The sequence below is a fragment of the Oratosquilla oratoria genome, chromosome 18, assembly GCF_046742065.1.
Source record: "Oratosquilla oratoria isolate Oo_2021 chromosome 18, ASM4674206v1, whole genome shotgun sequence".
NCBI classification, from domain to species: domain Eukaryota; kingdom Metazoa; phylum Arthropoda; class Malacostraca; order Stomatopoda; family Squillidae; genus Oratosquilla; species Oratosquilla oratoria.
Genome location: NC_134794.1, coordinates 49,411,366 through 49,433,763, shown reverse-complemented (window position 1 = coordinate 49,433,763; position 22,398 = coordinate 49,411,366). Strand labels below are relative to the sequence as shown.

The following is a 22,398-nucleotide window of genomic DNA, read 5'->3' as shown; positions in this document are numbered from 1 at the left end:
TTTTTATAATAAGAGGATGGAGCCTTTATATATAGAGAGAGATAGATATAGATATGCGTTGTTAAAGTCAACAGCTGCGATAGCATTATTCTCTTTATAGAATTTCTTTTCTATGTTGCGCACCAATGTGCGGTCGTCTGGATGCAGATCTCTTAGTGACGGTACTGAAGTCCATTGTATATTTTCCACTAGACGTCTCTCGGCTTTAACTGGCCATCTTCAGGTGTTAACTAGAACTTTTCCTTCTTTCAATGAACTGCTTATTAGACTATGTATTTTGTCTGTTAGTTAGTTCCTGCATTCTCTCAAAATCCAGTTTGCCATTTCATCAGGACCATGTGATTTTCTGACATCGAGATTGCTCAAGTGATTCATTATTTCTTTCCTTGTTACTTCTATCTCTTCCATAGGGGGACTTTCTCCTCCCACTTGACATCTCTAAGTTGTATATTCTCCCTCGTAAACACCGATTTAAAATGCTTGTTCATAATTTCTGCTATTTCTATTTCCTCTGTGTATTCAACTCCTCCTTGTCATAGTTTCTCTAATTCTTGTTTGTTTTTCAGTTTGTTGCTTACAAATCTATAAAATAGTTTTGGTTGATTTTTACATTTTTCTATGACATCTTTTTCGTATTTTCTCTTTTCTTCTCTGCACACTTGAACATATTGATTTCTATGATTAGTATATATCTTCCATTTTTCAGGTCTTTTGTCTTTCTTCCATTTTATCCAAGCTTTATCCATTTTGTCTTTTAACTCCCTACATCTTTTGTTGTACCAACACTTTACATATACTTTTTCTCATTTTTGCCTTGGAACATACTTTTCCACTCCTTTATAAATTCTTGTCAAAAATATTCCATTTCTCCTGTACTTTTGTTTCCTCCATGTGTATCATTTCCCAGTCTGCTTTTTGAAAGAATTCTCTTATTTTATTAAAAAAAAAAAAAAAAATCCATACATCAATCTTCCCTTTCTATATTGTTCGTTTTTTTTCATGTATTTTTCCTCATTTAGTTCCAGTTCAACCAACATGTGGTCATTTTACCTATTGGTGTCTTATATTCAATCTTGTCCACTATTTCAGGTTCTGATGTGATTATTAGGTCCAGCCTCGATTGTTCTTCCTGATTTCTATACTTAGTGTTCTCTTGTATCCATTGCGTCATTGTATGTTCTATAATCATATCAAGTAGTACATTTCCCCATAGGTCGTCTCCACCCTTCACTGTCATCTCTTCCCAGCAGATTTCTTTACAATTAAAGTCACCCATTATAACTATTCTTCCTCCATCTTCCATTATCTTATTTAGTGTTATCCTTGTGTCTTCTAACATATTTTTGTGTTCTCTCTCTTCCCACGAAGCCGTTTTAGGAGGCACATAATTTACCACAAACTTCCTGCTCTTCCCATCCCTGTCCTCCACTTCCATCATAATCATCTCTACTCTATTCTTTCCATATGTGACATTCCTCACATTTATATCCTTCTTAGTCAGGAACATAACTCCACCCCCTTGTTTTACCTCTGTTTCTAATCCAATAATTATATGCACCATGTCCTACACTGTTGGGTGGTAGTGGACCTTTCAATTTTGTCTCTACAATTCCCATTATGTCCGGTTCTTTTTCCTTCAGGTAATCATTCAGTTCATTCAAGCCTGTTATTAAGCCATCTATATTTGTGTAAGACACTTTTAATTTTCTGCTACCTCCATCCTGTTTTCTGTTTCCCTTCCATTTTTCTCTGCTATGAACTATTTCATCACTTTCATATCGACTACTCTCCAATAGAATTTTTCTTTGTCTGACTCTGTTCTGTTCTCGTTTTTTTCCTTAGCTTCCATTCTTTTTTGCTTTCTCATCCTCTCTTTCCTCCTCATTCATCTCTCTTTTTATCCATACATGTTTATATAGATCACTATTTGCTAGTTTCCCTGTTTTTGCTAAGATATTCTCTACTGTCGTTTGTGACCTGAATTTAACCTTAATTGGTCTGGTCTTATCCGTATTGCATTTCCCTATTCTATATATTTCTTCAATTTCTCTGTTTCTTGTTCATCTTCTTGAACTACTTCTAATATCTTGTTTACTTTTTTCTTCTCCTTTACTCTTGTAGACCTATTTGGATTATGCTTCTCTTCCATCCCTAATATAATTATACATTTCTTTTTATCCGCTAAGTCTCTTACTATATTCTTACCCCTCATTACTTTAATAACTGTGTCCTTAGTTTGTCTTTCATCTGTTGTTTCACTATATCTCTAAATTCAATTTTGTTGTTCTCTTGGACTTTTCTCCAACCCTGTACCTATTTTGCTATGGACTCTTTATTCTCTTTATTATTCTTATTTAATTCCTCATTCTCATCCTTTACTTCTTTCAACTGCCTTTTTAATTCTTCTATTTCTTTATTTAGGTTTTGGTTCTCCTTCGTAAATTCTTCTAATCTATCAACTCTTTGGGTAATCTGTGTAAGTTGACTGAACCTAACCTCCCACTGTTCATTTATTTTCTCTAGTTTTTCCTCTAGACTTGCTAATCGGGGGAGATTGTCATCTCCCCCCTCATTAAATCCATGGAAATAATTATCTTCACCTTCCATTGCGCTGCTCTTATCTATAGTTCTATTTTTTACATTATTACTGAGCTCTTCAACTTCACCTCTATCATCTGCACACCTCTTGTTGACATTCCTTCTGACTTCCGGGGCCTGTTCGTCCCCTTCCTCATTTCCTTCCATTTTCCTCAGTAATCCCTCCACATCTCCTTTTTCTTCACCTTCCCACTACACCACGAGCTTTTCCCTTCCCTACTAATTCAACACAGGTACTCCCTCAATGTTGAGATCCTCGAAATTTGAAGTTTTTCCTGGAGTTCCAAACTTCGCTCTCACTTTGACTGTCATGTGTATTTACCTAGTTGTATTTACCTAGTTGTATTTTACGGGAAGGGGAGCTATGCTCGTGGGGTCCCATCTTCATATCTCATTTTATCTAAACTATTTTTAAATTCATGTATTGTTTTTGCACACACCACTTTCTCATCTAACTTGTTCCAACTGTCTATTACTCTGTGAGGAAAGCTGTTCTTTTTCAAATCTCTTCTATAGCTGTCTTTTTTTTATTTTCTTTCCATGTCCTCTTGTATTTCTGTCATCCCATTTTATCAGATTCTCTCTATCAGTAATTTCTATGCCTTTCATGATTCTGTAAATAGCTATCAAATCTCCTCTCTCTCTTCTTTGCTCTAGTGTCTGTAGTTCAAGTTTTTCTAGTCTCTCTTCATATGATAGTGTGTGTGTGAGTATGTGTGTGTATGTATATATATATATATATATACAGTATGTATATATATATATATATATATATATATATATATATATATATATATATATATATATATATATATATATATATATATATATATATATATACACTACTGACGAGGTCTTTATATACTCTCACCATACACATGTTATACACAAATGGACAAAGGGGTCTAACAGGACTCTACCTTTCCTTCACTCTGTAACAGCCCTTCAACAGCAAAGGGAGATTAAACCTTGACAATACTGACTTTACATATTTTGTTCTGGTTAACACCAGTCTATTCAGTTAAGAAGAGTTGAAAATTAATTGAAGTATAGATACAGTAATGGATTATTATTATTACAGGAAATACCAGAGTGGTTGTTGGCAAATTTATATATTGATTGATTAACTAATTGGTCAGCTAATTAATTGGTTGTCTGATTAATTGGAATCTATAAGAAATGTCACCAAGGAAAATGATGATTGATTAACATGGCCCAAAGGGATTTCTCCTCGTCTTCCCTGTTTTCGCACGAAGGGAATGGAGAGGTAGGGTCGCCATGTAAATGAAGCAGTGGGGCCCTGCTATGGATGTGCCATGTGTTGCTGCATTGCTTCTGACCCAGGGAGTGGGCGGGAGACAGGGATGACCCTTCATCCACAAGGAGCCAAGATAAAAGGGACAACAAAAGGCAATGGGATAGGTGGAGGGTAGATGCATGCCATGGCAAGCTAACTTCCTTATAAGGGGGGAAGAAGCCTTTGGTATATGGGTAAATAGATCAAGTTGATGGATTGATTGGTTTATTGATCGATTGATAACATCTGTTTTCCCAGAGTTGGAGGAGCAGGTGAAGAAGCTGGACGCGGAGAACCAGGACCTTCGGTTCCTGGTGGGGGAGTTTAAGAACCAGATCAAGGGCCTTGAGGTTGAATCCCGCAAGAAGAGTGACAAGATTCTCCAGCTGCAGGAGAAGAACCTGAAGGCTGTCATCACCACACCAGGTAGGTCCTCTGACCCCCTCCCTCCTCTCCGGTATTCGTGGGTGTTAGCATAGAATAATATCTGTGCCTCTTAAACTCCATGTCTTGCACAAAATTAACCACCAGAAGACATCTAATTCCATTTAAACACCTATAAAGAGTGGAAAATAAAATAAACAACAAATAATAAATGAAAAAGCTGTGAATGTGACAAATCCTCATATGGAACTGCAAATGTGGAACTGCAAATAGCATGGAGAGGGTCATCTTGGATGCTTTTGGTCACTGTGTCCTTGAAGGAGATAATATAGGTAAAGGTGATGAGGGCAGTGATTGTTGTAATGCTGAAGGTTGAGATGTGGTGCTGGAATGACTCATTTTGGTTTTCCTTATACTCTCTGTTGATGGTATTCTTTTTTTCTTCTTCCCTATTTTCTCCTTATTGGCATTCAATGTAGGTTTGTATCAAAGAAATATTACAGATATTTGATATATATTAAAGTATTTCTCATTGACACAATATTAGTTCATAAGTGGCATAAGATTGTATTTTGTTACCAAAAACCAGCATTTCTATCTGTGGGGAATATATCACACCAACAAAGGGTGGTCAGAGATGTAGTGAAACAGAGATCACTGGTGTGCAGAAAGAGGGTGCTGAAGGGGTGGTGGCCCCAGGCATTCTAAGGGGTGGGGCATCCAATTTGAGAGGGAAATAAGATAAATCAAAATAAATTTGGTTGATTTATATTTGAATTGAATAAAAAATTTATTTTATGTTTCATCTGTGTTTACATATTCAAAATATCTTCCTTTCTCATAATATTTCTCAGTAGTATGAGGCCTTATACTTGAATCTTTGGGGCATACAGTCAAGGAGTTGACCTTGGGCATCACCAGTCCTCTGCATACCACTGGCAGAGATTTGAGGAGAATAACGAAAAGGAGGGATTGTAGAAGTTAAAAGTGATGAGCATTTTTTAAGTAGAAATCATTCTTCAGTCATAAATGAATGGTCCTTGAAAGTTGACATAAGAGACAATTAATGTTTCTTTATACATAAAACATTACCTGATATTCAAAAATGTTTCAAACATAAGACATATCACTGATACCTTGGAGCTGGAGACATGGCTAATAAAATATTAATACCCAATGGGTTTAGTTAATATAACAGAAACTGCTGTCTTTGTCCCAGTTTCAGACTCAAAAATCTGAGCTGGTACTGGCACACTTGATAAAGAACAAACCAACAAGAGGCTTTTTTATTTAATATCCTGATGCATAAATGAAGGTTGTAGGGAAGGAGGAATGGAGCATTGCAATATATAATGTATCACAAAAGATGTTTTAAATATAAATCAGTCATAACTTTTTGTTACCAAAAGTATGTTTTGGAAATAAACGAAGTAGCCTAATGATAGGCTGAATTTAAAAATAGTCTGTTTGTCAATCCATTGCCTTTAGTCTCTCTTGCAAGAGACCCACAGCCCCCAGGTATTTGCCATTATCTTCTGGATGTGTCCATACATCACTCAGAAAATGTTATTTTGGTGTCTGGGGATAAAAGAATACAGTAAATACTGTCCAATACCAAAAGGGTAGGCTTCATCCTCTCCCTATGGAAAAGGTGACATGGAGATGAATAAGATAGTCTGGCAGCAGCCAGAATAAAGGAATAAATTCCACACTGTATGATATGGGTCAAAACTTCTAAAGGTGATGTGTACTTACTGCAAATGCTAACACATGTTTTTGTTTAAGGTGGACGGAAGAACTCAGTGGCTTTTCAGAGGCAACGCTTGGAGCTGTCGTCGGCACTCCCACGTCCAAGCATGTCTTCCACGTGTGCCAAGTGAGTACAAAGGACACTTTATTTTCTTCATACTGTATATTAGCAAAGGGCCCTTTATCTCCAAATGAAAGAGCACACCCACATCATGTTAATAAAACCCATTTATCCACCACTTTCATCTTAGTACCTTGGTGATGAAGGGTTACCCTGTCTCCCACCACATGGATCTTCATGTATCATCTACTTTATTTAGTTATTTATTTCTTAATTTACTTTTTTAAGAACTGTTATTATTCTCTTCAGCTTATTCTATCTATCTTTATACCAACGGCCTCTTCCCCTTATAAGGCGTGCCCCCACTCCCACTCATTCCACTCCCTTCCACCAGCCATTTTTTCCCTCTTATCTTAGCTCCTTGTGGATGAAGGATTGTCCCTGTCTCCTGCCAACTTCCTGGAGTTAGAATTAGCTTGATTAACCCCATTTTGTTGTGGTTAATGAATCAGTTTTATTTTGTTAAGCTACCCTGGTGAGGCATTAGGTTGTATTCTGGCAAATACAGAACAATTTTCTTCTACCCAGAGAAACCTCCACTTCTCAATTAATTCTGTAAGGAGTGCTGTTGATTTGATCTTAGCTAATGCCATTTGGTTTTATTCAACCAGGATAAGCTTACTGTGAATTTTTGTATCCTCAGTTGCGGGTGTGAAGGGCGGGCCCAGGCTACGGCCAATGTACAGGCCATTGACCTGCTCCAGATGGCTGAGCGCAAGCTAACCGAAGTGCAGTCAGATGTGGCACGTCACCAGCAGTCAGCTGAAGACAGTCGACAAGAGTGCACAAGGCTTCGGCAGCAGGTGAGCAGGAAGTAGGTTAGCTCTTAGTGTGGAGTTCTCCCTCCAACTGATTGTAACCAGGACAAAATTTGTGGAATTTATCTCAAGCTTAGAATCTTGATTGAAGTATATGTACATATAGTCACCATATTTTCTCATTAGGGGTCCTTCCCTCAGCTGAAGTAAATTGTCTGTTATTAGTTTGAGTAATAGTAATTGATAACGCATGTTTCACTGACTGGAAACCTGAATCTCTACAGTGGCTGGCAATGGTCCGTGGGACCTCCTATAGACCTCTGTGGGAAGAAACTTTGAACTGTTTTTTGTACAGAACTGTTTCTGTTTTACTGACTGAAAGTAGTAGGAGGGGGGGAGCATTTACTGGTTGTCAACTCTCCATACATGAAAAGGTGTAAGAAATTCAGATGAATTTGTTAGATATCATGGGCCCAGTCCAGAGACGGTGTTAGACCCTCAGGGCTCCACCTCCTGATGGAGATGAGGGGGTTCAAAGATGGGCAGGGGGGAGAGGACTCCCACTGATGTCTCTCCCACAGGACCACCATGTACAAATGTCCATCAATGGTCCCTTAGTATAAGTACAATCTAAAAAATGCCTTCTCAACTTAAAGAAATAAGGAGACTTGTAGATCAGGCAATAAATAAATGGGATGATATTAATTCCTGTAGTTCTTGGGTCATTTTCATTTGAGTGAAATGGGTCTCATCCCTGGTCTCAGGTTTCTGATTAGAAACTTAAGGCAGCAGTAGATTGATTGATCAGGCAATAAATAAATGGGATGATATTAATTCCTGTAGTTCTTGGGTCATTTCCATTTGAGTGAAGCATGTCTCATCCCTGGTATCAGGTTTCTGATTAGAAACTTAAGGCAGCAGTAGATTGATTGATTGATCATTTGATAGATTGAGGCACGTGAGGAGGAAATTAAAAGACTGCAGGGCCTTCTGGAGGGTGGACGGACCGTGTCATCCATCCTGCAGGATAATCGCCTGCAAGCAGCCCACTCTCGGCTTCACCAGCTCCAGATGCGTGTGGACACCCTCACAGCTGCAAACACCTCTTTGGAGAAGAAACTCAAGGGTGAGTCCAGGCAGGGGGGGGGGGGAAGAGGTGAATAAGAAGAGCTGAAGATTTAGTTGGCTGCAGCCTGTCATATTGTTCAGTAAAGCTTCAAAGACCTGGACTAATTGGGGGTATAGCCCTGTCATGATCTTGAAAAGTCATGATCTTTATGAAGTTGCATGATAGGTCCAATCTATCTTACATAAAGAAAAGAATATAAAAGTAAAGTATGTCACTTAATTGCAATATACTTTAATGCATTGATGGCAAAAATATTATCAAGGTTGATTACAAATGACCACATAAATGCATTGAACACATCACCTTGGCACTAAATACACATTTAGGGAGTTAACATCTCTTCTGTCACTAATTTTTTTCAGATGTGCTAGGTAACACCCATGATGCAATGCACCGTGCAATTGAATTGGAGAATGAAAATTCTGAACTGGCAGTTGATTTGGATAAAGTTTCCAAGACCAACCGGAAGTTGCAAGAAGAACATTATAACACCACAGAGTCATTGGCTGACAAACTCAGCATCACCAGGGTGAGACTGTTTACGATGAGATAGGATGGATCTAGGGAGGAATCACATGACTGTCTTTCACTCTACATCCAACAAACATTCTATTGTGATACGTATCTTCATACAATTATTGGCAAATGTAAAGATGAAACAAAATTTCCCATTACAGAAAAAACTAGCACAGTGTGAGGGTGATTTATCAGAGCAGCATCGTCTGTATCACCTCATGAGAGATGAAAGGGACCGACTTCAAGGGGACATTGTTCGTCTGCGACACGAACTCTCACGCTTGACCTATGACCATGCACAGGTTTCCAGTGAGCGGGGCAAGTTGCTGGATCGCACGCAGCACATGGAGGGTCTTGTGGAGAAGCACCAGGAAGACAAGAAGGACATGAATGACAAAATCAATCATTTAACAGTCAAAAGTAATTATTACTTGCAAAGCAATTACTTCTTTGTTTAATTGATTATTTTTCTTTTATTAGTTTTTTAGTGCTAATGTTGATTGAGAGTGTCTTTCCTTCTCACTAGTTGAAAGCTTGCAGACAGAAAATGAACACCTGCAAGAACAAAACAGTAAACTAAAGACCTTCAAGGATGAAGCTGAACGCCTGGGGGACCACTACCGGGGGGAGTCAACACGACTCGCCAATCTTTTGGAGGAGTCACAAAAAGATTTGGAGTTGCTAAGGCTGGAGAAAGGAAAGGTAAGGAGCAGATAAAAGTAAATGTCATCACACATTTCTTTAGTGGAGTCAGATGTCATACCCATACTCCATTTTACATATATCTATCTATACACCAAAAGGCTTCTTCCCCCTCATGAGTATGTGTGAATAATATTTTGACACAGCCCAAAGGTATTTCTCTTTTTTTGCATGAGGGGATGGGAGGGGAGGTCGCCAATTAAGTGAAACTGCCTTGCTGTGGTTATGCTGTGTCTTTCTGTATTACTTCTGACTGAGGGCAGTGGATGAGATGCAGGGATGACCCGTCATCCATGAGGAGCCAAGAAAAGAGGGAGAGGTGGTGAATGGGTGTGGAGTATGTGGAGATGAATTGGGTGGGAGTGGATTTATGCCTTTGACTTTGGCTACCTCCCTTGTAAGGTGGAAAAAGACCATCCTCAGTCTTTGGCTTACCCGACAGCTGAACAAAATTTGTCTGTTGATACTTTCCCTGAAAAGTTGGGAAAGTATTCCACCATGTGGAAGGGGTTAAGGGTTGGGCAGGATTAAGCTATCACTCGGTTGTCTCATCCCTCTGTTAGAGAAGACTCATTTCTACTCCTCAAGCTCTTCAGCTGAACAGGATTTTCTCTGGTTAAGCTGGAATAAACAAATGACTCACTCCCTTTCAGGTAGATGATGCTAACAAGGATCTTGAGGATGCAAAGAACTTCTACAGTGGTGATGTAGAGAAACTACGGTTGAATATAGAGAAGCTGCAGCAGGAGAGGGAAAGACTTCAGATACAAATGAATGGGGTAAGTCATCATGAAACATGTAAGTCATTTGTATATTTGTCTATTATTGTTTATTTTGCATTATCCTTACCCCAAACTGAAATATACATTGTGTTTGATTAGAGAAAAAAGTTAATTGAAATAGTCTGAACTCCTTCCTTATTGTGTTGTTCTATAGAATGAAGAACTTATGTTGCACTGTTCAGAATAAGATGTTTAAAGTACATCATCATGACATAGGGTTTAAGACTTGGCTAGGTAACTAAGGTAGCAGATTGATGGGGTTTTATATTTTGCTCTTTATAGTTAGAAGACCAGCGGGAAGCTATGGAACGTGAAAAAGACTATTATAGCGGGCAAGTCATACACTTATTGGACATCCTCAAGAAGAAACCATCATCGTCACAGTCAACTCCCACCCATGCTGCATCATTGCCACAATCTCCAGTAAGGTTACATTTATTTATTTATCTATTGATATTTTTTACTTTTTGGGAAAGGAGGAAGATAATACCTATTGATAACTGTTGTCTCAAATTTTACTGATTGGAAATTAGTCATACAATAGCTAGTAAAATTCCTTGGGTCCTCTTGTAGATCTTTCTGAGAAGAAACGTTGGACTGTAGACTGTGGTGTCATTGTGCGGGTTTGTTCTTTGTGTCACTGGGAAGCAGAAGGAGGAAGAGGAGGAAGGGAGCAATCACCAGAGGATTGTTGGATGCTGCTGTGGGGCTGTGGGTTTCCAGTCCATTAAAATTGGGAGAAAGGGTGGATGAAAGAGTATTGGGATGGTTTGGACACATGGAAAGAATGAGTGAAGAAAGACTAGTAAAAGAGGTGTGGAAGGCAGATGTAGAAGGAGTGAACATGAGGGGCAACCTAGGATGAGATGGATGGATGGGGTAAAAGGGGCTTTGGGGAAGAGAGGAATGTCTGTTGAGGAAGGACGGGAGAGGACAGAAGACAGGGGTGAATGGGGAATGGTTGTATATGGATGACATTGTGATCCATGAGGTGGAATGGATGGGGGATGGGGGGTGAGGGAGTATGTGTGAGAAAAATTTGATGCAGCCTGAAGGGATTTCTCCCAGTCTTTTCCTTTTCTGCATGAGGGGACAGAGAGGGGGAGTCGCCGATTTAATGAAGCAGCCTTGCTGTGGATGTGCTGTGTCTTGCAACACTGCTTCTGACCTAGGGCAGTGGACAGGATGCAGGGATGACCCATCATCCAGGAGGTGCCAAGATAAGAGGGAGGGAAGAGGGTGGAGGGGAGTGGAGTGTGATAGGGATGGAATGGGTGGGAGTAGTTTTTATGCCTTTGTTTTTTGGCTACCTCCCTAATAAGAGGGAAGAAAGCCTTTGGTATATGTATGTATATAAAATTGAAGCGACAATTACTGTTCAGATTTATGAAGTATGTATGCCTGTGAGTTCCACAAAGTTGTACTGAAAACACTCTCCAATATCTTGTCTCTGTTCCCTATGTCTCGCTGCATTACCTTGGACCCAAGTGGTGTGACAGGGAACTGGGATGATCCATCATCCATGAGGTGCTAAGATGGGAGGGACAGCAAATGGGTTTTGGATGGGTGTGGGATGGGAGGAGGGTAGGTGTATGCTATGATTCAGATACCAACCTTATAAGTTGGGAAAGACCTTTTGGTATGGATGTATTTCTTTTGTATGGTATTTGTATTCCAACAGACTAAACAATCCTTGTGGTCATTTGTTTTTTTGCTAGATCTCTGCTAGTTTGTTATTTGATTGTTTATTGAAATTTTTCAATCTGTTCAAGGGTCTACCAAAACAAACAGGGTGATTTGGTGGGTAAGTGAACAAATTACTCAAATGTCAACACTTGGTGTACAGGTTCACTTCTCAGTAAAGAATAAGAATGTAGACCCACAGTGGTGATATGATATAGCATGGGAAGCACCTTTCCACCCCAAGCTGTATATATATGAAAAGTTAGTTTTATAAGTAAAAACTAAGGGGACCCAAACAGAAATAAATGCAGTGGAACCTTGGATAATGAACTTAATCTTTTCTGTGACTGTTCTAAACTGAAATGTTCGCTTACTGAAATAATTACAATCAAATGCACCAAAGCAATACTAAGTGGGTGGGAATGTATTTACCTAGTTGTATTATACAGGAAGGGAGCTATGCTGGTAATGACCAGTCTTTGTATCTTTCAGCATCAAGTTTGTGTACAGTGATATGCCTATGTTTGTACCCCCAAAGTATTGTTCAGAAAGAGACAAAAAAAATTCACAAAACTTGTTCATTAATCAATTTGTTCATTAAATGAGGTTCAACTGTATGTCTGAATTTTTTGTAATCTCCTAATGCACTTTTAAATTGCCCTATATGATACAGGATGCCCTAAGAGCAGATTTGATACGAGTGCGACATGATCGAGATGTTCTTCAAGAGGAGCTCAAGTTTTACAAGATGCAGTATCAGGCCAGCAGGAACCTCCAGCAAGCAAAACAGCAACAGGCAGCTGCCATGGCAGCCACTGAAGGTGTGGGTGTTGCAGGAGTGGCAGGTAGAGGTTCTCCTGGTCTTCAGATTCCTTCAAGAGCTCCTTCTATGCCTGCTGCAGGTATGTACTAGAAAGAAAGAAAAAGATATATATATACATACATACATACATACATACATACATACATACATACATATATACATATATACATATATACATACACAATACAAGAATTTAAGAACAAACTAGATACTGAGAGATACAAAGACAGGTCACTACAAGCATAGCTCCCCTTCCTGTATAATACATCTAGGTAAATAGGTAAATGTATATACCAATGGCTTTTTCCCACTTACAAGAGAGGTAGCCAAAAAGCAAAGGCATAAAGTCCACTCTCACCCATCCCATCTCCACATATTCCATGCCCATTCACCCTCCTCTTTCTTATCTTTGCTCCTCCTGTATGACGGGTCATCTCTGCATCTTGCCCACTGCCCTGGGTCAGAAGCAATGGAGAAAAACACAGCACATCCATAGCAAGGCTGCTCCATTTAATTGACGACCTCCCCCCCTTCGTTTCCTCATGCAAAAAAAAAAAAGAGAAGATGGAGAGAAATCCCTTTGAACTGCATCAAAATGTCATTCACACTTACTCCCTCTCCCATCCCCCACCCACTCCTTTCCATACTTCATAGCATCATCCATACACAGCCATTCTCCTCTCACCCCAATCTTTTATCTTCTCCATTCCTTCCTCAACAGACATTCCCCTATTTTCTAATGCCCCTTTTACCCCATCCATCAATCACATCCTTGATTGCCCCCTCAAGTTCACTCCTTCTACCTTTGCCTTCCACACCTCTTTTACTAATCTTTCTTCACTCATTCTTTCAATGTGTCCAAACCATCCCAATACTCTTTCATCAACCCTATCTCCCAACTGTCTTTTCACCCTCACTCTCTCCTCACCTCCTCGTTCCTCACTCTATCCAGCCTAGTAAATCCTACTGTACTTCTCAGACACCTCATCTCAAACACATTCAAATTCCTCCTCTCTTCCTCTCTTATGTTCCATGTTTTTGCCCCATACAGTGCTGTCAGCACAATCATTCCTTCATACAATCTTCTCTTAGCATCCATTCCCAAATGTCTGTTTCTCATTACACTTTTTAATCCCCCACTGCATTTATTTGCTTCTCTCAATCTACATTCTACCTCCACCTCCACACCTCCCTTTCCCACCACATTTGCACCCAAGTATCTAAAGTTATTCACTTCCTCCAGTGTCTGTCCCTTAGTACTCATTTCCAGTTAACTGCCACATTCTCCCCTTGTACATCCCATCACCTTGTTTTTATCCACATTTATCTTCAACTTCCTTCTTTCACATACCTTCCCATATTCTGTCACAAACTTCCTTAGTCCCTCCTCTGATCCTGCCACAATTGCAGTGTTGTCAGCAAACAACAACTGGCTTATCTCCCACTTTTCTCAATTTTCTTTAATCATCTCCAATCCCTGGCCCATTTCTAGCATATTGAAATACACCTTTTGTCTTTTGTCAGGAGGAGCCAAGATAAGAGGGAGGGTTCGGGGGTGAATGAGAGTGGAGTATGTGGGGATGGAATGGGTGGGAGTGGATTTTATGCCTTTGTTTTTGGCTACCTCCCTTAAAAGGGGAAAAAAGCCATCGGTATATGTATTTTTTATTTTTACTTTTTTATTTATTTAATAAAAGGGGCATTGGGAAAGAGGGGAATGTCTGTTGAGGAAGGATAGGAGAAGACAGAAGATAGGGATGAATGGAGAATGGTTGTGTATGGATGATGCTGTGATACATGAAAAGGAGTGGGTGGGGGATGGGGGGGTGAAGATGTATGTGTGAAAAAATATTTTGACACAGCCCCGAAGGGATTCCTTCCTGTCTTCTCTTTTTCTGCATGAGGAGGACTGAGGGGGGGTTGTCGATTTAATGAAGCAGCCTTGCTGTGGATGTACTGTGTCTTGCAACACTGCTTCTGGCCCAGGGCAGTGGGCATGATACAGGGATGACTCATCATCCAGGAGGAGCCAAGATAAGAGGGAGGGAGGGGGTGAATGGGAGTGGAGTGTATTAGGGATGGAATGGGTGGGAATGGTTTTTATGCCTTTGTTTTTTGGCTACCTCCATCGTGAGTTGGAAAAAGCCTTTGGTATATGTATTTATGTATTATTATTATTATTTTGTTTTTGGATGATTGCTGGCCAAGCAGTCTTGAGTGTCTTTACTTGTGCCGAAGGTCAAGGTGATGACAATTCAAACACTGCTGCCAGCGAGTTGGACCAAGGGCATGGTTCACCAAATTCCACGCTACTAAGTCCTCTGTAAGGGGCACCATCCTAGCCTTCTGATAGAGATAGTTCATTACATTAAACCAAATCATCAGCATCATTTTTTTCTTTCTTTTCTTTTCTTTTCTTTTTCCATTGCCCCCTCTGATGTCCACAAAATTAATCCTTTGACCATGGGTTGGGTTTTCTTGAGCTGAATAAATCTACATTGTGGTGGCCAGAATTGACACGTAAGATGCAGCAAAAGTAGACTTGAAATCTATTCAACTTTTTGATGAAGGGAGGAATTCATTCAATGAAATGAAATATCTTTCATTCTTATCATTTTTGTGCTTATCTTTGACAGGTGAAAGCCCGCAGCTTCTTTCCACATCGGACAGCACCTTAGAAGCAGTGAAGAAAGAGCGTGACTTCTTCAAGCAACAGATGGAGCGCTTCCTTGCCCAGTACAATGCCCTCAAGTCACAAGGGGACATGCGGGACACTGAAGGATATCCACCCCTACAGGTGATGGTTGCTCATAACTTTGATTTAACTTTTTCAACATTGTGATGTAAGGACCAGTGACAAGCACCTGGAAGTAGTGGTCCTGCAAGATAGATGTTAGAAAGTATCATCTCCCTATTATCCATCTTCAGAACCTGTCAACACCCTCATCTCCATCTGGAGGTGCATTGCCAAGTGAGTGACTCACAGTTTCCGGACTGTGCCCAAGATCTCTCACTCTGTATCAACTTCAAATGTATTTTCTCCATCTGTGCACATAAAGAGAGCTTACAACTGGCAGCTATTTCCCTCTTTGTACTACTAAAGACTGGTGACACAGAAACCATCCCACACCAATACAAAATGGTTATGAGCCCAATATGCCTTCCTAGAGATTTATGGGAGGGTCCAGGGATTGTTTGCCATCCACTATGGGACTGCAGATTTCCATTCAATGGAATTTGAGGTGGAAGGCAATGGTGAAAACTCGAGACTACAATTATCATTATTAATATCCACAAGGATGCTCACTAGCCAAGCAGGTTAGGGCATCACTACTTGTGGGGAAGGTTAAGGTGATAGCTGTTTGAACCCTGCTGCCAGTGAGTTAGACTAAAGGCATGGGTCATTAAATTTCATGCTACAAAGTTCTAGTCTTCTAATTGGGGGAGTTTGTGATGTTAAAGCCAATCAGTCACAAGGAGCTAAGATAGAAGGGACAACAATTGGGTGTTGTATGGATTGGATGTGGGGTGGGTGTATGCATGGATTAGGCCATCCCTCATATATATAGAGAAAGAGCCTTTTGGTATATGTATTTACTTAATCCTAGTACACCTAGGTCTCTTAATCCAGCAATTGCCAACAACCATTTGTGCAGATGTTTGGGCTCAGGACATAAACCCACTTCAGGAATTGGTAGTGTTTTATGTCCTGGGGGGCCAGTTCCTGAAGTGGGTTTATGTCCTGGGCCCAAATGTCCACACAAGTGGCAGTTGGATACCTACTCTCCAATTTATCATACCTAGCCACAAATTCATGAGTGTAGCAGTGTTGCATGCTACATCATTCTCTATTTGTCTATGTACCAAAGGCTTCTTTCCCCTTAAGTAGTCAGCCAAGGCTTGCACCCACTCCCACCCCCTCCAACTCCCATCTGTTATTCATTTGTTTCCCTCTCATCTTAGCTCCTCATGGAGGAAGGATCATCCTTGTCTCCTTCAGCCACATCATTCTCATTGCATTTATGTTCTGTGTCAGGTGCCAGAGCAGAGTCAGCACCTGGAGAGGGAGATGGGAGCCCTGAGGCAGGAGCTCAGTGTAGCTCAGAAAGAACGCGACTTCTTCAAGAAACAGACTGAACTGTACAGGAGTGGCTCTCCACTCCCTCAGCCTCCATTCCGGGAAGGAGTGAGTATAAACAGAATTGGGAATTTGTCAAACCCTCTGTGACTGCTGCAGTGTTGTATATCTCTTTCCAGCTACCTGTCTTGATATAGATATATATATATATATATAGATATATATATTATATATATACATATATATGTATATACATATAGATATATACATATATATATATATATATATATATATATATACATACATACATACATACATACATATACATGCATACATATTTAAGTTATGTCATGTGCACATCCCTGGTAATATAATAACAATAGTGTAACTAACTGTCTTAATTTTCAAATGTATGCTCCTTCAGGTTTCTGATGACACTCTGGACACATCCACCTCAGAGAGGATACGTGAGCGGAATATACTGATTCAGGAGCGGGACTTCTACAGGAGCCAGTATAATGATATGTCAAAAAAGTTGGCATCTTCTCTCACTGCACCTTCTTCTCCACCAACCTACTCAGTGAGTCATAACCCCAAGATTCATGGGTTTTAGCTTTGAGTAGAAGAGTATAGATTTATGGACTTTGGCATATCTTATCTCATCCTCCCCATGTGATTCACCATGGTCATGGATTATGTGTTAATCTTGTGATCAACAGCTATTACCCTCCCAGATAAGAGCTCAGAGCTTATATATGACCAATCTATGGATAATGCTGTGACCTTACACACACACACACACACATACACCCCAAACTCCCTGCCCATAAAACTTGGAGTGCCGGCTTACAGCACAGAGATACTGATATTATTTCAGCTTTCGGTGGGAATCAAACTTGGACCACTGGAGTAGCAGTTGCAAGTGGTGCCACTGCGTGGTTGAGCTGTGTGGTGTTGACTGCATGTTTTATGCAATTGATATTTTAGAGAATTTAGTGACATCCCTATGGATGAAGTCACTCTGCATTCTTTTATGATTGGGAACTAATCTTCATTCAAAAGAATGCTGATCACTATGACTTCTACTATCCCTCAGTCTTGTTACCCTCCTTAAACTTTTCCTCTATCACTTCTGTGACAACATCTCTTTTGTGTGATATTGTCCCCAAGGATAAAAGTGCTGTTTATTGCCGACAAAATATTTGTTGTCAAATTTCAGGGGATATGGTGGCAGATGTGACTAAGGTTAAGGCAATTGGAGGTGAAAAGATAGACTGAGTATGGTTAAGTTCTACAAGAGTCAGTCTGAATTTTATTCAGCAATGCAGGTGCCCACCACTCAATGAGGAATGAAATCCATATTGACAACCCCTGGGCAGATTTTGTTTTGGTTGATGTTGGACTATTTTCTTTAGCTGAGTGGTGGACAAAGGACACAATGGAGTTCCAGCTGATAAGACTATTTTTCCAGTAACCCCGGGATGGGCAAACTTTTCTGTGCAAGGGCCACATTCAGAAATTCACAATTGGGCCATGTAGTATATTAAGTGAAATGATTAGTATGACCAAATAAAATATTAAAATACATATATATATTAATTAAAATTTTAAAGTAGAAATCACATGAAATAAAATGCCTCACTCTTTTTTTCTCTAAAAAAGGCTTGTATATGAAGAGCTTATAATGGGCACATTTTATCTCTGGGATCTGCCAGGATACTGAAATGAAAGCCAATATGATCATTTGTGCTGTAACAAATTTCCCAGATTAGCCAAATGCAGGTAACTTGTTAATTTTCCACAGTATTATGTGGTATTGTGTGGTGACTTATTTTTTATTTATTTATTTATTTATTTATTTATCTTAAGTTATATTATGTCTCCAAATAACGTGAGTATATTACTTGATCTTGGCAGGTCACATGCAGCACACAGACTGCAATTTGCCCATCTCTGGCTTAACCTGCCACTCAGCTAAATGAAATCATCTGGCATTTACCACAGCAAAATCTGCACATTTATTTTGGCTGGATGTTATACTATTTTATCAGCAACAATTAGGAAATGTCACTGTCAAGATAAAGTTTAATGCTTACCTTTGTTTTTTTTCTCTGACCGATAGAAAGCCAAGATAGAATCCATCTTGAAGGAGAAGCGTGATGCTGTTGTAGCCAATGCTGAATTGGAAGCTCAGGTAAGAGAAGAAGATTTTGTTTTGTTTTGTTTTTTATTCTAAATCAGGGGTATGGGACATTTGTTTATATATTTTGTATAAGGGCTAGTATGGCCATATTAAGAATTTAAGAACAAACTACATGTTGCAAGTTACAAAGATGGGTCACTACAAGCATAGCTCCCCTTCCTGTATAATACAACTTGGTAAATACACATACAAACAGCTCCTTGCCCTCTAGAGTTGGAGTGTCAGCCTGCAGTGCAACAGCTCTTGGTAGGACTCAAAATTGGATTGCTGAATTAGCAGTTGAGAGCAGTACCACTGCACTTTAGCAATATGTGTATATTTACCTACTTGTATTTACCTAGTTGTATTTTGCAGAAGGAGAGCTATGCTCGTACTGACCCACAGTTGTATCTTTCCACATCCAGTTCTTTCTTAAAATCATGTATAGTTTTAGGACTCACAGTTTCCTCTTTCAGTTTGTTCTATGTATCTTTTACTCTATATGGAAAGCTGTTTTTTTTTCCAGATCTCTTCTGTAACTGTCTTTGTTTCTTCTTGTGTCCTCTTGTATTTCTTCTGTCCCATTTTAGTAGGTCATCCCTATCAAGAATTTCCATCCCTTTCATACATACATACATATACCAAGGCTTTTTCCCCCTTACAAGGGAGGTAGCCAAAAAGGAAAAGGCATAAAATCATTCCCACCCATTCCATCCCTGAATACACTCCACACCCCTCCACCCTCCCTCTCATCTTAGCACCTCCTGGATGACGGGTCATCCCTGCACCATCCCTTTCATAATTCTATAAATTGTTATCAAATCACCTCCTTCTCTTCTTTGTTCTAGGGTTGATAAGTTTAGTATGTCCAGTCCTTGTTCATATGTCAACTTGCAAAGTGTTGGTGCCATCTTTGTCATTGCTCTTTGATTTTTTTTTTTTTTTTTGTTTTTTTTTTTTTACTAGGTGTCCATTCCATATAGTCAGGCCACTTTCATTGATCTTATTAAGTTATAAGTTTTTTTTTTTTTTTTTTTTTTTTTTTTTTTTTTTTTTTTTTTTTTTTTACTAGGTGTCCATTCCATATAGTCAAAGGCCACTTACATTGATCTTATTAAGTTATAAGTTTCTCCAACTATTTTGTTAACATGTTTCTCTGGTGTCATGTCGTTTGAGATAATTACCGGTACTCCTAGATCCCTTTCTGAGTTTACTTTTATAACTTCTTTTGTACCAATTTTATATTGACCCGATATTCTATTTTTGCTTTTTCCAAATTCCATTATACTACATTTCTTAATGTTGTGTGTATGCATGTGTATGTACCAGTATTCAAGTATTATAATGATTCTCTTACTACACTGGATAGGTTCGTAGCCAGAGGGAGCGATTGAGTGAGATGGAGGAAGAGAAAAATGAAGTTGAACAGCACTCTAGGGAGCTACATAAAGCCCTTGACAAGTGAGTGATTAAAAATTGGTAAAATTTCAGGTGAATGCAATACAAATTTGAAAATGCTCATGATTTTTTTTTTTTTTTTACCAAGAGAAAAATAGGATGGAAGCCAGTTGCTGTTTGCTGATGACACTGCTTGTAGCAGTATCAGAGGAAGGATTAAAGAAGTTAGTGACAGAGTTTGGGAAGGTGTGCGAAAGAAGGAAGTTGAATTTAATGTGGCTGGATAGAGTGAGAAACTAGGAAGTGAGGAGGAAAACAGGGAGTTGGGAGATAGAGTTGATGAAAGAGTATTGGGATTTTTTGAACACATGGAAAAATAAGTGAAGAAAGATTAGTAAAAGAATTCTGGAAGGCAGAGGTGCAAGGAGTGAACATGAGGGGGTGACCAAGGATGAGATGGATGGATGGGGTAAAAGGGGCATTGGGAAAGAGGGGATTGTCTGTTGAAGGAAGGGAGAAGACAGAAGATAAGGGTGAGTGAAGAATGGTTGTGTATGGATGATGCTGTGATGCATGGAAGGGAGTGGGTGGGGATGGTGGGTGAGGGACTATGTGTGTATGATATTTTGACACAGCCAAAAGGGATTTCTCCCTGTCTTCTCTTTTTCTGCATGAGAAGACAGAGGGGGTTGCTGATTAAATGAAGCTGCCTTGCTGTGGATGTGCTGTGTCTTGCTGCATTGTTTCTGACTCTGGGTAGTGGGCAATATGCAGGGATGGCACATCATCCAGGAGGAGCCAAGAAAAGAGGAAGGGAGGGATGGTGAATGGGAATGGAATATGTGGGGATGGAATGGGATGGAGTGGATTTATGCCTTTGATTTTGGCTACCTCCCTTGTAAGTGGGAAAAGCCCTTGGTATATGTATGTGTGTATGTAAGAGAATGAAGTGTATGAATTACTGATTAACTATTTCACTGTGTAGCAGATTTCTTTTGACTGAATGGAATTGCCTGGTAGCAACCAGAATAAATGTGCAAGTTGCAAATTGCAGCGAAATAGTTCATCTTTAGATAAGGAGGAGTTCCCCACAGTTGAATAAAATTGTGTAGTAATAGTCAGAATAATATTTATGTGGTTTAATTTCCAGATAACATTATAATTAAGAAATTTACATCTGTCAAGGGTTTTCCTTCAGCTGATTAAAGGTTTCTGGCAGTAGTTGTAATAATGCATAAGTGCCCTAGAGCATAATGAGGGTGTCTTTTTTTTCTGTCTTTTTCTTTTTTCTTTATGGGAACCTGCCAGGGGCCGCTCATGGGTGGCATAATTTGCAGGCACTGAGTGGGGGAATTAAGGGATAGGAACAGTATTTGAACTGGGAATGGGGTTATGACAAAGGTTATGGGTGGGATCAAAATGATGGGATTGATCAATCTTTAATTTTAGCATTTACCACTCATTTCATATCATTTGTAAAATCTCTGGTAAGAAGAAATGCCATTAAACCCTTCAGAAGTATTACAGTTTATAGATTTTAATATAACAAACACCAAATGACTTTATTCAGTAATGTGATCACACCCAGCATGTCCATTCTCAGTCAATTACTCTGTTCAGTCCAGGGTCTAATCCATCTGTCATTTGTTAATAAAGAGTTGAAAGTTGTGAAAGGGCATGAGTAGACTCTAGCAAAATGGGGAACTCTGGGAGAGAAATAAATTGGACTAGGTTTGATCCAGTGGTGTGCCATGATCACTCTCACAGATGAATGAAATTATCTGATGATAGAAAATAATCTAAAGAGTGCCACTGGTAGATAAATGGTTGACAATGTGTCCATGTTGACAGACTTCAAGATGCAGCAGCCAAAAACTACCCTCCAGCCACCCAAGCATTTATTGCTGACATCAAGAAGGCTCGAGACAGTGCCTATACAGATGTAAACAAACTCAAGAAAGAGAGGGATTTACTTCGGGGGAAACTAAAGGTATGTTTATTCATTGGTTCATTTAGCTATTTATTCATTTGTTAGCACTATTTTAATGTCAGGTGGTGGCCCAAATGTAGGTGTGCCAGTGCAGCTCCTGCTTATTTTTGGAAGTGATTTCTGCATTGGACCAATTCTGCAGGAATTTGGAGAAGGACTGGGAACTCTGGCTATCCTCTTTACAAGTCGTGACTTCGTCCTCCATTGC

At 39.5% G+C, this 22,398-nt stretch overlaps 1 protein-coding gene across 1 annotated transcript in view; it reads left to right on the top strand.

Annotated features, from left to right (window-relative positions):
• The window catches only part of LOC143035212 (uncharacterized), a 183,980-nt gene that overhangs the window by 34,398 nt on the left and 127,184 nt on the right, over positions 1-22,398 (top strand). Inside the window, exons 4-19 of the mRNA XM_076201940.1 lie at positions 4,154-4,321; positions 6,065-6,155; positions 6,793-6,952; positions 7,856-8,033; positions 8,399-8,565; positions 8,714-8,972; positions 9,079-9,254; positions 9,908-10,033; positions 10,319-10,459; positions 12,393-12,621; positions 15,179-15,339; positions 16,579-16,728; positions 17,045-17,200; positions 18,743-18,814; positions 20,172-20,263; positions 22,052-22,190. Of these exons, the coding sequence (XP_076058055.1) occupies positions 4,154-4,321; positions 6,065-6,155; positions 6,793-6,952; positions 7,856-8,033; positions 8,399-8,565; positions 8,714-8,972; positions 9,079-9,254; positions 9,908-10,033; positions 10,319-10,459; positions 12,393-12,621; positions 15,179-15,339; positions 16,579-16,728; positions 17,045-17,200; positions 18,743-18,814; positions 20,172-20,263; positions 22,052-22,190 (2,465 nt within the window). The remainder of the gene's footprint in view (positions 1-4,153; positions 4,322-6,064; positions 6,156-6,792; positions 6,953-7,855; positions 8,034-8,398; positions 8,566-8,713; positions 8,973-9,078; positions 9,255-9,907; positions 10,034-10,318; positions 10,460-12,392; positions 12,622-15,178; positions 15,340-16,578; positions 16,729-17,044; positions 17,201-18,742; positions 18,815-20,171; positions 20,264-22,051; positions 22,191-22,398) is intronic.